Source organism: Schistocerca serialis, chromosome 4, assembly GCF_023864345.2.
Source record: "Schistocerca serialis cubense isolate TAMUIC-IGC-003099 chromosome 4, iqSchSeri2.2, whole genome shotgun sequence".
Lineage (NCBI taxonomy): Eukaryota > Metazoa > Arthropoda > Insecta > Orthoptera > Acrididae > Schistocerca > Schistocerca serialis.
In genome coordinates, this window is record NC_064641.1 from 580,275,739 (window position 1) to 580,289,570 (window position 13,832).

The 13,832-nt window shown below is 37.8% G+C and overlaps 1 protein-coding gene across 1 annotated transcript in view; it reads left to right on the forward strand.

The window, feature by feature from the left end:
* The window catches only part of LOC126474615 (solute carrier family 22 member 7-like), a 111,637-nt gene that overhangs the window by 18,633 nt on the left and 79,172 nt on the right, over positions 1 to 13,832 (forward strand). The window contains exons 2-3 of the mRNA XM_050102091.1: positions 12,910 to 13,184; positions 13,421 to 13,648. Coding sequence (XP_049958048.1) covers positions 12,910 to 13,184; positions 13,421 to 13,648 — 503 coding nt within the window. The remainder of the gene's footprint in view (positions 1 to 12,909; positions 13,185 to 13,420; positions 13,649 to 13,832) is intronic.

The following is a 13,832-nucleotide window of genomic DNA, read 5'->3' on the forward strand; positions in this document are numbered from 1 at the left end:
TAATTTCTCTTTATTACAGTATTTACAAAATTCAGATTTCACAGAAGACTCTTGTTGAACTGGCTCCATTTATATATAGAAAATGTATTAGATTTGTTAAAAAGTATATTTTTATAATTTTTACAATTTAAATATTGAATTAATCATAATCATAATTATATGCTAGTTCACCATAATGTACATCTTCACATTGATCATCAAATATAGCCTAAATATCAATTATTTCAATTTTTTCTGGTAATTTATTTTTGATAATAATTCTACAAAATGGACTGTTTTCTTTTTCCATTTATCAATGCTTTTTTATGAAAAATATGTTTGCAGCTTGTTTTAACAAATTCATTAATATTTCCATTCCTTAAACAATTAGGACAAACAGTATTTTAAGATTGCTCAATTACTTCATAAGTTTCTTTTGGTTTATTTTGCACTTCATTTAGGATCTTCATTTATAAGAAATAATTGTTATTAGATTTATAAAAAAAATAACAATTTTCAATGAATCATTTAGTTATAAGTCCAAATAACAATTTTTTAAAAATTTGTTGAATGCAAACTACACTTATTTTTGTAAAACTAATCTAATAGAATTTTTTTTATAAATGAAAACTACTTTCATCAAGAAGCTCAACAATGTAAATATTTCTAAAGAAATTTAAAAAGTAAGTGAGCTAGAGATAAATGTTTTATATAATATTATTAACTGTGAATATTTAAATACTAGATATGTAGAACAACTTTGTCTAGAACTCAATAACGATTTTCAAGTTATTTTACCAAACAGATTTTCTAAATTAATTGATGATTTTGATTTTGAAATAAAAAATGACAAATGAAATTGAAATATACAGGAATGAAGAAACGTAATAGTAGAAATAATGAATTTAATGACTTAGAATTCACAATGTAAAATTTTAATGTGCTTTCGTTTTAACTAATACATTTTACTATCTTACAATCACATTGTAAGTTTTTTATAATTTAGTTTTGTTAACTAATACATTGTAATTGTTTACTTACATCCACAATGTCATTTTTAAAATAATGTAATTTGTTAACTAATAGATTTTAATTAATTTACTTACATTCACAATGCAAAATTTTTAAAAGTAAATTACTTTCTAACTAATTAATTTTATTTTTTTACTTAGGTTCACAATGTAAAATTTTTATAATTTACCTTTGTTAGTTAATACATTTTAATTAATTTACTTACATTCACTATGTGATTTCTTAAAATAATTTACTTTTGTGAACTAATACATATTATTATCTTACAATATTTTTGTAAATTAAATAATTAAGTTATAAATCAGTTGTTTATTGTAATTAATTGAATTATTGTAAATGTATTCAGTTGATGTTTTAAAATCGGTTAAGTTATACTGAATATTAAAAAAATCAGTTAAGTCACATAAAATACAGAATTTATTTTAATATTGAGCTATTGAGCTAGAACCGGTAAAATTATTCTACTACAGGTGTCGAAAATTTTTTTTGAAAAACTTTTATACTTTGACAGCTGATCTCTATAGATTTTTATTAGCTGAAACAAAATATAGCATTAATTTTTTTGCATCATACATAGTTTTCGAGCAATGTGCTTTTTACTATATAGTATAAAAATCCGATACCATACAGTAAACAGGGAAATCAATGAAATGCTTTGTTACAACATAAGCATGGTTTGTATTTACACTAAGCTACTTAAAACAATGATATGTATTAATAGAGGTTTCACTTGTCAGCTGGAATTGGTTCGTATTTCCTATCTCTTTTTTCATCGAAGCTTCTTGTGTAGCTTTTTTTACGATGAGTCGCTTGCTGAACTCGGTGAAGTTACCAGCAGTAGCCCCCCATCATGTTGGTGTTCCAGCAGCCTTGGTATCGTTTTTCCATCACTTTAATGTCCTAGTCAAAACCTGTCTTTGCTCCTCACTAACATCTCCATATTGTCTGGGAAGTATTCAAGGTGACTGTGCAAAAAGCGAACTTCCAGGCTCATTAAACATCCTAAAGTTTTAAACATATTCTGGGTCTTTTTCATGTCCTAAGAATTTTGTAACGACCTGCTTGACTGATACCCATGCTTCTTTGTCATTTAAGGTCATTGTGGATTCAAAGTTAACATCAGTTTTCTAATGTCAGATCCAACAAATACATCTTCTTTTAGTTTAGCTTCTGAAAGGTGTGGAAACTTTTGGCAGAGATACTTAAAACATGGTATATCTTTAGGCAAAGCCTTTACAAACTGTTTCACTAGTCCTAACTTAGAGGTGGTAGGAGTACGTTTTTGGATATACAAGGTTTTTGTGTAGAATGTTCTTCTCACCAGGTTTTAAAGACTCCCTCACAGGTCAGTTCTTTCTGCACCAATGTTGATCCCTAGCCCTACTGTACCATTCACACAAGAAACATGGAAATTTGGTAGTCACTTTGCTGACCAAGGAGCATGCATGTTACTTTTAGATCGCCACATATCACCCAACCATGAGCAGAATAGCCTAGTTTATTTAGCACTATTTCTAGGTTTTCGTAGCTTTCTTTCATATGTACAGAATGTCCATCAGGTATAGATGCATACATGTTACCATTGTGTAATAAAGCAGCCTTTAAACTAATTCTGGATGAATCAATAAATATCCTCCAGTGTTCCTTTTTGTATTCAATACCAAATTCAGTCATCAGACCGGGAATGTCTGAGCAGGACATAAAATCACCGTCTTGTTGAAAAAACTTGGAAAACTGCTGCTCTCTCTCTTTCTATAGATGTATATGCTGGTTTCAACTGACAATAAGTTCTATTCTTTTAATCTAGAGCCAAGCAATTCAGTTTTTCTTTTGTTAAGCCCAGATCAATAACCAAATCGTTAAGCTCAGTCTGAGTAAACAATTTTGGCTCTAGACTTTCTGTATTACAATGGAATTCATCATCGTCTGGTTCATCTAAATCACAATGTACATCAGAAAATACTTTTGTTGGAATAGAATTTAAATCATCTGGTGGTCCAGGAACTGGCAAGTCTACACTATGCCCTACTGGTCAGATGGCGGATGGAAGGTTAGGGTAGCTTATAACCTTCTTGTTTTTCTAATTACGACCAGTAATATCAACACTGCAAAAGTAGCAATCATCATAATGATTTCTTGGCTCCTTCCATATCACTGGAACAACATATCTAAAGACTTTTGTCTCCTTTTTGGACCATTTTCTCAGATCTTCAGCACACACATAACATACCTTATGTGGCGCCGAAGATTTATCTTGATCACCAAGTTTAGATCCTGCTCTGGTCGCAGGTTCGAATCCTGCCTCGGGTATGGATATGTGTGATGTCCTAAGGTTAGTTAGTTTTAAGTAGTTCTAAGTCTAGGGGACCGATGACCTAAGATGTTAAGTCCCATAGTGCTTAGAGCCATCTGAGCCAAGTTTAGATCCAAAGTATGATAAATAAACCTTTTACACAAAGTCTGTAATGTTTCTTTGGTGTTTTTAATCACAAATTCACCACACATATAACATGTACAGAAAATGGGAAAGTGAGGTTAGGTGGACAGTAAACAAAACACCATCTGTTAACACAAAAATAGAATCGACCTTTTTTGCCAGTAAATGTTTTTCAGCAGTCATCTACGTTCATTACATCTCCTTTTTAAATTATTTTAACTATATAAAAGCTGTTAAAATCTTTAAAAACCGGTTAAATTAATACATTTAACTGTAAAATGTGAAGAAATGGTGGGTGTTACTGTTTTTTAAGTATCATATTTGGATTTCCTACCCTAAAAACATAAGAAAAAGGTATATTCAGCAAAGAAGTTTTTCTATAGTTGGCCTGTGTAGTTGAAATTCTAATCATTTACATACCCACCAATGCTTTGCATGTGCACAAAGTTTCACATACAGACGGCCATACGATCTGGTTCTTAACTTCTTTTGTCGTGCAATGTAAATTTGGAGCCTATCATGATATAGCTCCTTGTGGAATCTGGCAGCTTTGTATCTCAGTGTTAGCAACCTTTTTCAGATAATTTTGAGAATTGCCAACATTAAAACTTGTAAGTCATTCTACTATTCTTTCAAGATCTTTTGAACATCGTTCAAAAGAGTGTAGCATCCCACTTGAAACACTCGCACCCGAGGCAGCCTCCCGTCAAGGAATCCGGAACTCAGCACTGCATAGACACTCAGAGCTAGTATCGATACAGTGCCATAAAAAATTAATACAGTCCTAAACACCTTAGTTGATACCACAGAATTAAATCTCCCCTTTTTTAGGCTAATATTGTTTGTTAAATACCTCATTTCAACATTTTAAACTGTTTACGAAATAAAAGAGTTGTTATGTTTCGCATGACTTAGCCTGCACCTGCATCGCTATCATCAGATAGTTGACATACATTGCAGGATAAATGTCACCTACAAATTACTCCACGCAATGAAATCTGTAATACTCGTTACCATGTTGCTCTTGCATGTTTCTGGACATCACCTTTTATTGGCTAGAACGAATTTCCACTCTGCAGTGGAGAGTACGCCGATCTGACAATTCCTGGCAAATTAAAACAGTGTGCCTCACTGGAACTAATATCTGGGAACTTTGTCGTTCGCGGGAAGATGCTCTGCCGATTGAGCTATCCAGGCACAAGCTATCCAGGTTGCGGCTAAGCTATGTCTCCGCAATATCTCTCTTTCTTCCACGAGTGATAGTCCTGCAAGTTATGTAGGAGACCTTCTGTGATGTTTGGAAGGCAGGAGGAGACATACTGGACGGAGTGGAGCTGTGATGGGCGGTCGAGAGTACGACACCGTGATCGATATCCTTGGCAGCAGGCTCGTAGCATCAGGACAGCCATACCTTCTAGAACTTTCTGCTGTCTCGCACTTTTTCCGCTGGACAGGGCATTACCGTGTGCGAGTCAGTAGTGGATCAGACCCGTTTGAGTGATCTTGTAATGAAACAGCTGCTGTGAGTCTGAAATACAAGACAGTTCCGAATACGGCTCTCTTTCAGCAACCATATGTAAATCTCAGCGGAGAATCGACACAGCCAATTGGTTGTAAATAACTGACCTAGGTTTCGATATAACATTTAAGTGACTGCATAAACTTAAAGTGAAATTAAACATAAAATTTCAGGCTATAGCCCACGTCACTTAGGCTGGCGTTTCTGCGCATACATACAGACAGATAGGAAAGCTTGGAGGGGATGAGGTCTGTACGTGCATGGCAGATGCTGGGTCCACTGCAGCCTTAGTCCGTGAGATGTCAGAGGCGAGAATAGTTGGCAGCTCTGTGAAGACATCAGGTACAATTGTCTAACTATGAAGTCATTGAAACTGCTTGCAGTAATTGTCACTTACTGCGCTTTGAACTGTATTATGAGCAAAAATGTAATGCACAACAAAATTAACTTTAAACGCAAATCAGAATCATTATATTTGCTTGACAACTGCTTCCACTCAAAGGAATTTTTTTAAAAAATGTGTATAATGTGTTCATGACGGTGCTTTTGACTGTAGTTAGGAGTAATCACTGCACATAAAAAAGAATTATCGGTAGAAAAGACTAACGCAAAAGACTATAGCAAAAATGGTCCGTGTTTTGTCATATTTTTCGCTATCAATGGGCATTGTGAGTGTAAACTAATTATTTCGACATTACAGTGAGCGATCGCGTTTAAATCCCATTGAACAAGCGAACAATTAATCATTTTTGCGAATAACTCGAGGGATTGCTGACCGATAACGTAGAAAACCACCGATGCTTCGTAAGGTAAAGTTTTAAGGCATTTTCCAATCCATTCCTTGGAAATGACAGGGATTTATCTGTGGAAATATCAGAGATTTTGACTAGTTGCTCTGGCAGCATTGTAGCCAGTAATTAGAGCACGCAACGCGCCAGGAAAAGCTTAACTTCTCCTTGGGCAATATGTTGAACATTACAGCTTGCATAGGACACAAATTCGTAGGCAATAAAGGCTAGGAAGTTCTCATACTATGTACGCAATTGATAGGTTGATAAACACATTTTTAAACCATAAGTCTTTAAAACTAAGACACATTATTACTTTACTTTGTCCCAAAGTCTCCATCATAAAGCCATCGTCACTGCTATCTGAGTTTGTGTCCGAACCGTCTGATCGTAAATTTATGTTGATATGTTCAAGCCTTACATCCATCTTCACCTTCCTTTCAACATCTTCTTCCTGCAGCGTTTCAGCATGTCTCACAGACTGTGGCAACGCTGAAGGGGAGGATGTCTATTGCTTCATGCACAATCGATTCAGTCTCTACTGTCTTGCACGTTTTTTTTTTTCTTTTTTGTTTTTTTCTCCCACATAACCTTTAAACATTGCCCAAATTAATTCCATGGGACTTGTATACATTTTAACCAGGGCACAATATCCGCTTTCCTGGCGTTTGTAATTGGTGTTTCCTCTGTGACAACTGAATGATAACTGGCCTGGTACATTACAGTGACCAGTTTTGAAACAAGGTATGACAAGAACTGTTCAGTGAACCACTTCATGAAACTGATAGCCTTCGTTTCGGAATGACAGTCACTACTGTTTTTCTTACACCTCCTATTGGAACTTAAAAACTACCAGTACCATCACTCATTTCCCAGCAGGTATTCCTGTAATGATTCTGATTCACCCTTGTTTCGTAAAGGTAATACACTGTTGACCTGCCTTCTTCATATTTAAAACCAATGTCTTTTCAAACTCTTTATGTGTTGAAGAGGGACCTTTGAAGCCAATTTTCTCGTGCAAATTGTAACAACTTTTCTGATGTCAAGTTATTCAGCATGCACTCGGAGTGCTTTCAAACATAGTTGTCAGACACACCCATTTGTGTTACAGGTTTTTTGCGATTTCGATGCTTTCCAGACGACAGAAAACCAACATTTTTAACATTTATTGCCTCATCTGACACTTTTTATTTAATCGCACTATAACATTTACCGATATACATTCATAGCCTATTACTACAAGAAAAGAGAGAAACACCGACCATTGGGCAACAGTGGAGCATGTAAGAGAGAGATTCTCGTCGTCTAGCTGTAACTCGTGGCTAGCCGCTCGGTAAGAGAATGAATCTTATTGGCTGCCAGCAGTTTAATGGAGGGTGATGCGCAGAACGGCTGAAAACTGGGCCGCCTTCCTACATGACGCGGAAATAACATGTAACAGCAACAGATTGCTGTAAGATGAATATGTAGAGTATGAAAAATTAGCGGCGTATAACGAACTTCACATGTAAAGTGATACACAATTTTTCACAAATGTTCCAATATTCACACAAGTTCTCCATTCCACACTCTTCACGTCACTGAACAGCAGGCTTGGTAAATTTATTCTGTCCTGGCAAACAAACACCCACATCCTTCTAATGGTGTGCAAGTGTCTGTCAGTCTGCTTGCAGGGCCTTTCATTGCACGAAATTTGATGACTAAATTGTGGCTTAGTGTTTCCTCACTCCTTCGAGGTTCAGTACCTGTATCTGTCATAGAAGCTAGATGCCTCCTCTCAGTATTCATTCCTGTCTTCATTATCTGATTCACTAGAGTCACAGCTTTGTTCTGAAACAGTTCCAGTTTCACTATTGTAAGATGGGTCATTCTTATCTTCGAGATCATTTTCATTCCTACCTTAATCTTCTTCTAGCGCTTTCCTCACAAAGTCCAGAAAATTTGGATGAAACACTGATGAAAGACAATGAGAACTCGAAGCAGTACTAACACTGACAATATATGAAAACACCAACAAAGCCTAAACATTATATATTTAGTTGATAGGTAAATTTTGACCACACAGAAAATAGAAACACTCGCATTGCTGTGGAGTTAAAAACGGCAGTACCCAAACTTTGTAGTTGTGATCTGGAGAAGCGGACGGCTCCGCAATAATTCTAGTTTGTCTGCAGGTCGGTTGTCAACTGCTGGCTGTACTGCGTTCATCATAAGAATAAACCTCACGTAAACAATATACTGTTTGCTGGAACCTGGTTGGATTTAGTTTCACGTGAAGCGGAAACCAATCTGTCTCGAGTAATTCAAGTATGATAATGAGGATACGTTTTATGCTGTGCGTTACGCTTACATCGATTCAATGATGACACGGGACAACAGATTTACTGGCGCACGTGATATAACTAATCTGCAGTGATGCAAACAATTGTAGTAAAGACGTAAAAAGAGACGAGCAGAGAACAATAGAGCTTTGAATGTCATTTAATTTTTAAGCAGAAGGAAAGTGTGGCAAAACTCAGATGGTACACTTGTTAGGTGACCTGACGGAAAACATAACATGCCCTCGATCTTAGCTAACATATTATTGTAATTAAAAACAAGAATAACGAAAATTTCTGACATTAACAAGGGTAATATTTCTGCTTGAGCTATGCGTGGCGCAAAGCTCACTCCTGATTTCCCATGTAGTTAAATATCGAAACACTGAAGGTATAACAGTCGGTGGTCTGCTTATCTCTCATCTCCTTCCATATCCGATTCTGAAGAATACATTTTAGTACTGCAGTGTTGAAAAAGAGGCGATCAGCAATAGAATCCCAAGCCACCTAAAAGTCAACATTTCCTTCTCTTTTATGACGCACAGTTTTGCAGCCGGCAGCTGCGGCCGAGCGGTTCTAGGCGCTTCAGTCCGGCAACCTCGCTGCTGCTACGGTCGCAGGTTCGAATCCTGCCTCGGGCATGAATGTGTGTGATGTCCTTAGGTTAGTTAGGTGTAAGTAGTTCTAAGTCTAGGGGACTGATGGCCTCAGATGATAAGTCCCATAGTGAGTAGAGCCATTTGAACAGTTTTGCGTTTCGCCATCGTTCGGCAGTGACTTGTCACAAAGCTTCGTGTATTACTTCCAGTACGTTTGGCAGCTTAAATATCCTGTTATTTCTCGCGACATATCCATTAACTTGGCTCTAGATCAGTTTTATTGGGTTCAGATAACGGTGGCATGCTGACAACTGTGAAATTGCAGCATTTGTACAGTGTGCTCGATGCCATGAAAATTATTGTTTTCCATGTTTCTACGACGCTTATCACTCTGGCTAGTGTGAAAATATATCGGTCCTACAAAACAAAGGGTGTATTCAAATAAAGAGTACTTGATCTTGCTCTTTTCTAAAAAAAAAAATTGATTGTGTGATACTGTCTTATTTGTAGCGATCTTCAACAATCATTTATAAAATATCGGTACTTAAGAATTTATACCTGCAATGAAAACCAGAATTTTGCATGCGATATGTAGTTATAAAGTAGAGGACGCGCATTTTTCTTGACAAATTATGGTTAAGTATGAGTTAATTAACATATATTTGATGAATTTCATATTGAAATGATCTAGGTATTCAAATCGAAAAAAAATTATACTTCACAACGAGGTTCGAACTGCCGCCATAAGACGCTACTCATTACGCTACAGACATGATAGCAAAATGATTCGATTTTTATTACACAATGTTTTTCGAAAAACGTCAGAGCTGATTTTTCTCTCTAAGCTTGTGGAAAATATTAAGAACAACTTGTTTTTCGCCATTAACAGTACCCGTGCGCATGTTTCACTACGAAGCAGAAAGCAGTGTCATCAATTTTCACAGTACGTATAAGTTTAACAGCGAGAGAAGAGCACAAGTAGCGTTTACGAAGACTGTGACTGTACACGATTTTTGAAATAAAAATTACATAGCTAAACTATGATTACGAAAAAACATTGCTGGCTGTTAATACATCAGAATGCCTCTGCTGACCAGTCATAGCGCTTGTGTTTGTTTACATTAGGTCCATTCTTATGATGAACGAAGTATGTGGAACCGCCAACAACAGAATGACCAACAAAGGAAACGGCAGAGGTGTACCGTTTCACTGGTATCGAAAAGGACCCCTCGCAACTCCGTTTGAGGGGTAACTTGGGGGACGCACGTGGAGAGGTCCTCGAAAGATTCTGACACAGTTCATCACCGTATCGCACCTCATTAGTCCAGGCGACAATTCTTCCATCCTAGTAGCGTTCTGCGTCCTGTGCTATGTGGCGAGAAGGTAAGCGCGTAGAACTGCATGCTATAGTGAGGAAACAGATGTTTCTGAATGGTACAGCTCCTCAACGGTTCTGGCGAATGAAACACTGCACTATGGCTTTTAGATCCGCTGTTATACAGTATACCGCATTAGTCGATGGTGAAACCTGTCGGCATTATTCTCTTCATCAGATAAGCAACTTATTGTCTGAGAATGACAGCAAAACCGAGTCAAAAAGTTGTACGGCAAAAGATACGAGGGCGTGCTGAAAGTAATGCCTCAGAAATTTTTGACACCTTTAAAGCTTTTTAAAGGAAACCTTATTTTCTTTCTACATGTTTATTCTTAATTTCTGCGTATTTGCAGCCCTCAGCCACTAGAGGGTTCAGAATTGTAGCAGGTAACATAGGAGTCTGGGAACACACCGCGAACACTGTTTCTTAAAGTTTAGGTTTTCAGACACAATTTTGTACAAAACCGATCTTGAAACTTGTGGAAATTCCAAAGAAAGAGTGGAAATTGTGAATCTTCTGTCCTCACGAATCTTTGTTTCGACTGCAGCCACCAAATCATCAGTGATCACAGAGGGCCGGCCTGAGCGTTCTTCGTCATGGACGTTTTGACGGCCATTTTTAAACTCTCTAACCCATTGACGCACTTTACCTTCACTCATTGCATTCAAGCCATAAACTTCTGTTAACTGACGATGAATTTCTGCAGCTGATAGGCTTCTCGCGGTCAAAAAACGTATCACTGACCGTATCTCACACGCGGCGGGCTATTCAATAATCGTAAACATTACAAAGTAGCACAACGATGCGTATACGTCAGCTACGAGCTGCAATTTGCATCAGTGTGAACAGGAAGGATGCCGGCAAGTGGCGCGGTGGCTTGTTGCGGCGTCCGCGCGAACTACGGGACTATACGCGCGAACGGCCCTTACTTAAAAAACAACCCTCGTAAGATCAGTGAATCTTAGGTATTTATTAAGTGACTAGATGTTCATTCATGACTCGACCAATGATACTGATGGTTCAAAGAACCAAGTCGGAGATACAAAACATATAATATTATAAGAACAGTATGTGGTGTGTATGACGCTATCCAAACACATTTCACATATCTATTATGTGTAGATGTGTTGTTTGATTAATTAAGCTGGATGTGAATAAAACGTACATATAATTCAAGTTTACTGGCGAAATGTGATGTTCCTCACAACAATTAGCACATTAGCTGTTACGTCTCCCCGACTCACAACATGATGGTTGATTTTACGAAGCTTGTTTCGTACCTAAGTAAATGACTTGGTACAGTAACGATCGTGGTATCAAATTGTTTAAGTGATGCAACGCGTTTCACTGGATCTTGCATTGTTGCTATGGTATGTCCATAAACAGTTCCAATATATACACTGACAGAAAAAAATCGCTACACCAAGAAGAAGTTATGCGACGTAGATGAAATTTCGTACACATGTTTCGAAGTCTGAAAGATGATGTCTAATCAGAATTAGGGCCAGTCACACAAGTGTGGCTCAAGTAGTGACATTATGAGAATGCAAATCAAGTTCGCTTTAATTACACACTGTATCGGTCGTGAGCGTTAATTACCTTTGAGATTGGACTTCACGACTTGATGTTAGTCAAGAATGTCTTTAAGGCTACAAAGGCGCCATTATCAACGCCTCACTGAGAGGTCTTGCAATGGGCTACAAGAAGCTGGATGCTCCTTCTGCAATACTGCGGAAAGACTTGGCAGGAATGTAGCAACTGTACACGACTGCTTGCAGCGGTGATCATGGGAATGTACGGCCACCAGAAGACAGGGCTCTGTACGGTCACGGGGCCATACCGTGTTCCGTGTATGGTACTGGCGCATCGTACTGCATCAGCAGCAGCTGCAGTGGAACAACGAACTATTACAAATGGGTTACTTCAAGGACACCTCCGAACCAGACGCCCTGTAGCTTGCATTCCATTCATCCAAAACCACCACCATGTGTGTCAAACAAGAGGTCATTGGAAGATAGGGTGGATATCTGTTGTGTTTTCCGATGAAATCTGGTTCTGCCTTGATGCTAGTAATGGCCGTACCGTGGTCAGAAAGGCCAGTATAGATCAGATAAACTGCAATCCCGACTACAAATCTGTAAGTAAGTCTGGTTATTCGACCTGTTGTGCAGCCATTCATGGACAGCATTCCAGGGAGTGCTCTTCCAAAAGGATAATGCTCGTCCACGTATCACTGTTGTAATGCAGCCTGCTCTACAAAATGTAGACATGTTGTCTTGGCCTGCTTGATCACCAGATCTGTCTCCAGTCGAGTACATTTGGGACATCATCGGATGAAAACTCCAGCGTCATCGACAACCAGCATTTGTCCCTTTATTGACCCACACCAAGTGCAACAGGTATAGAACTCCATCCCAAAAACAGACATCTGGCGCTTCTACACCACGATGTGTGCACGTCTGAATGCTTGCATTCAACATTCTGGCGGTTACACCAATTACTAATGTGCCAGCATTTCATATTTGCAATGGCTTCTATCGTGCATGTATTAACCTGTGATCTTGTAACGTTAATCACTTAAATATGTTACTTAGAGAAACGTACTCCCAAAATTCCATTACTCTATATTAATTATGTTCTGGTGGTGCGAGTTTTTCCCTTTAGTTTATATATACTAATCTCACAAAGGATTAGCAGCTAAGTGCTATCAGTGGTAGTTCCCCACACGTGGACTGCGCTTTCCAGCGGTGCCACAATCACAAGAGGGCGATATAAGTATGTGCAAAACAATGTAGAGTTTTATCCCTTCTAAAATGCACTGCTTGAGACAGTGCTATTTCATACACCTCTTTATGTTTCAGGATCCCACAAAAGCCACTGATGATGAGACAGAAAAATTAAGCTTGACAGTAGAAAAGGAATCGTCATTTGAATGCATACTGGACACAATTGGCAGCAGAGGAAAATTTCAAATTCGACTGAGTTGTATTTACATTTGTCTCTCTGTACTCTTGTGTACCTCTCCCAGTCATATGTTTATAATGTCTATGGTGGTTCCTGACCATTGGTGTCACGTTCCTGGAAGAGAGTTATCGAATGTTAGCGTCGAAGAATGGAAGAGTCTGACGATACCAAGGTAATTAGGAGGTGTGTGACCGAAAGAGAGAAAAATATTTCATGTTTTCAGGTGACTGATTCATGATAATCAAATGGGACAATTTCATTATGTTTCCATTTCTACTTTCTTAGATTCTTAAGTAAAGTGCCTGTAACACAATTCTTCTTTCAGCCTTGATATTATTACAAACTTCCTAATTTTTTGTTTTCGGCAGAAAATTTAATTTTTTGATCTAGTCTGTTTTAATTTGTCAGGAAAAATGGATCGTACAGCAAGTGTTCCATGTACAAAAATACGGAACAAAAAAACGACACGATATCATGTCAGTATGGATGGGAATTTGATACAACATGGTATTCGCTCACTCTACCAGCCCAGGAGGAGTGGGTCTGTGACCGAGAAATTGTGGTCAGCAATACTCTCGCATTGATCCAAGGCCTCTCCGTCGTCGTTGGTCTGGCAATATGTTACATTGGAGACAGGTATTTCACTTTTTAAGCTTTTACCCATTTACTTAGCAAGCTAAATAAAGTTGGTCGCTTTCGGCTGCCTTTGAAACTTTGTAAATACGGCCCAGCTGAAACTTTCTAAATACGATTCTACTATTGCAACTGAATGAACGTGATGCATCTGTGTCGTTTTACTGGGAAACTATGTAACTTTTAA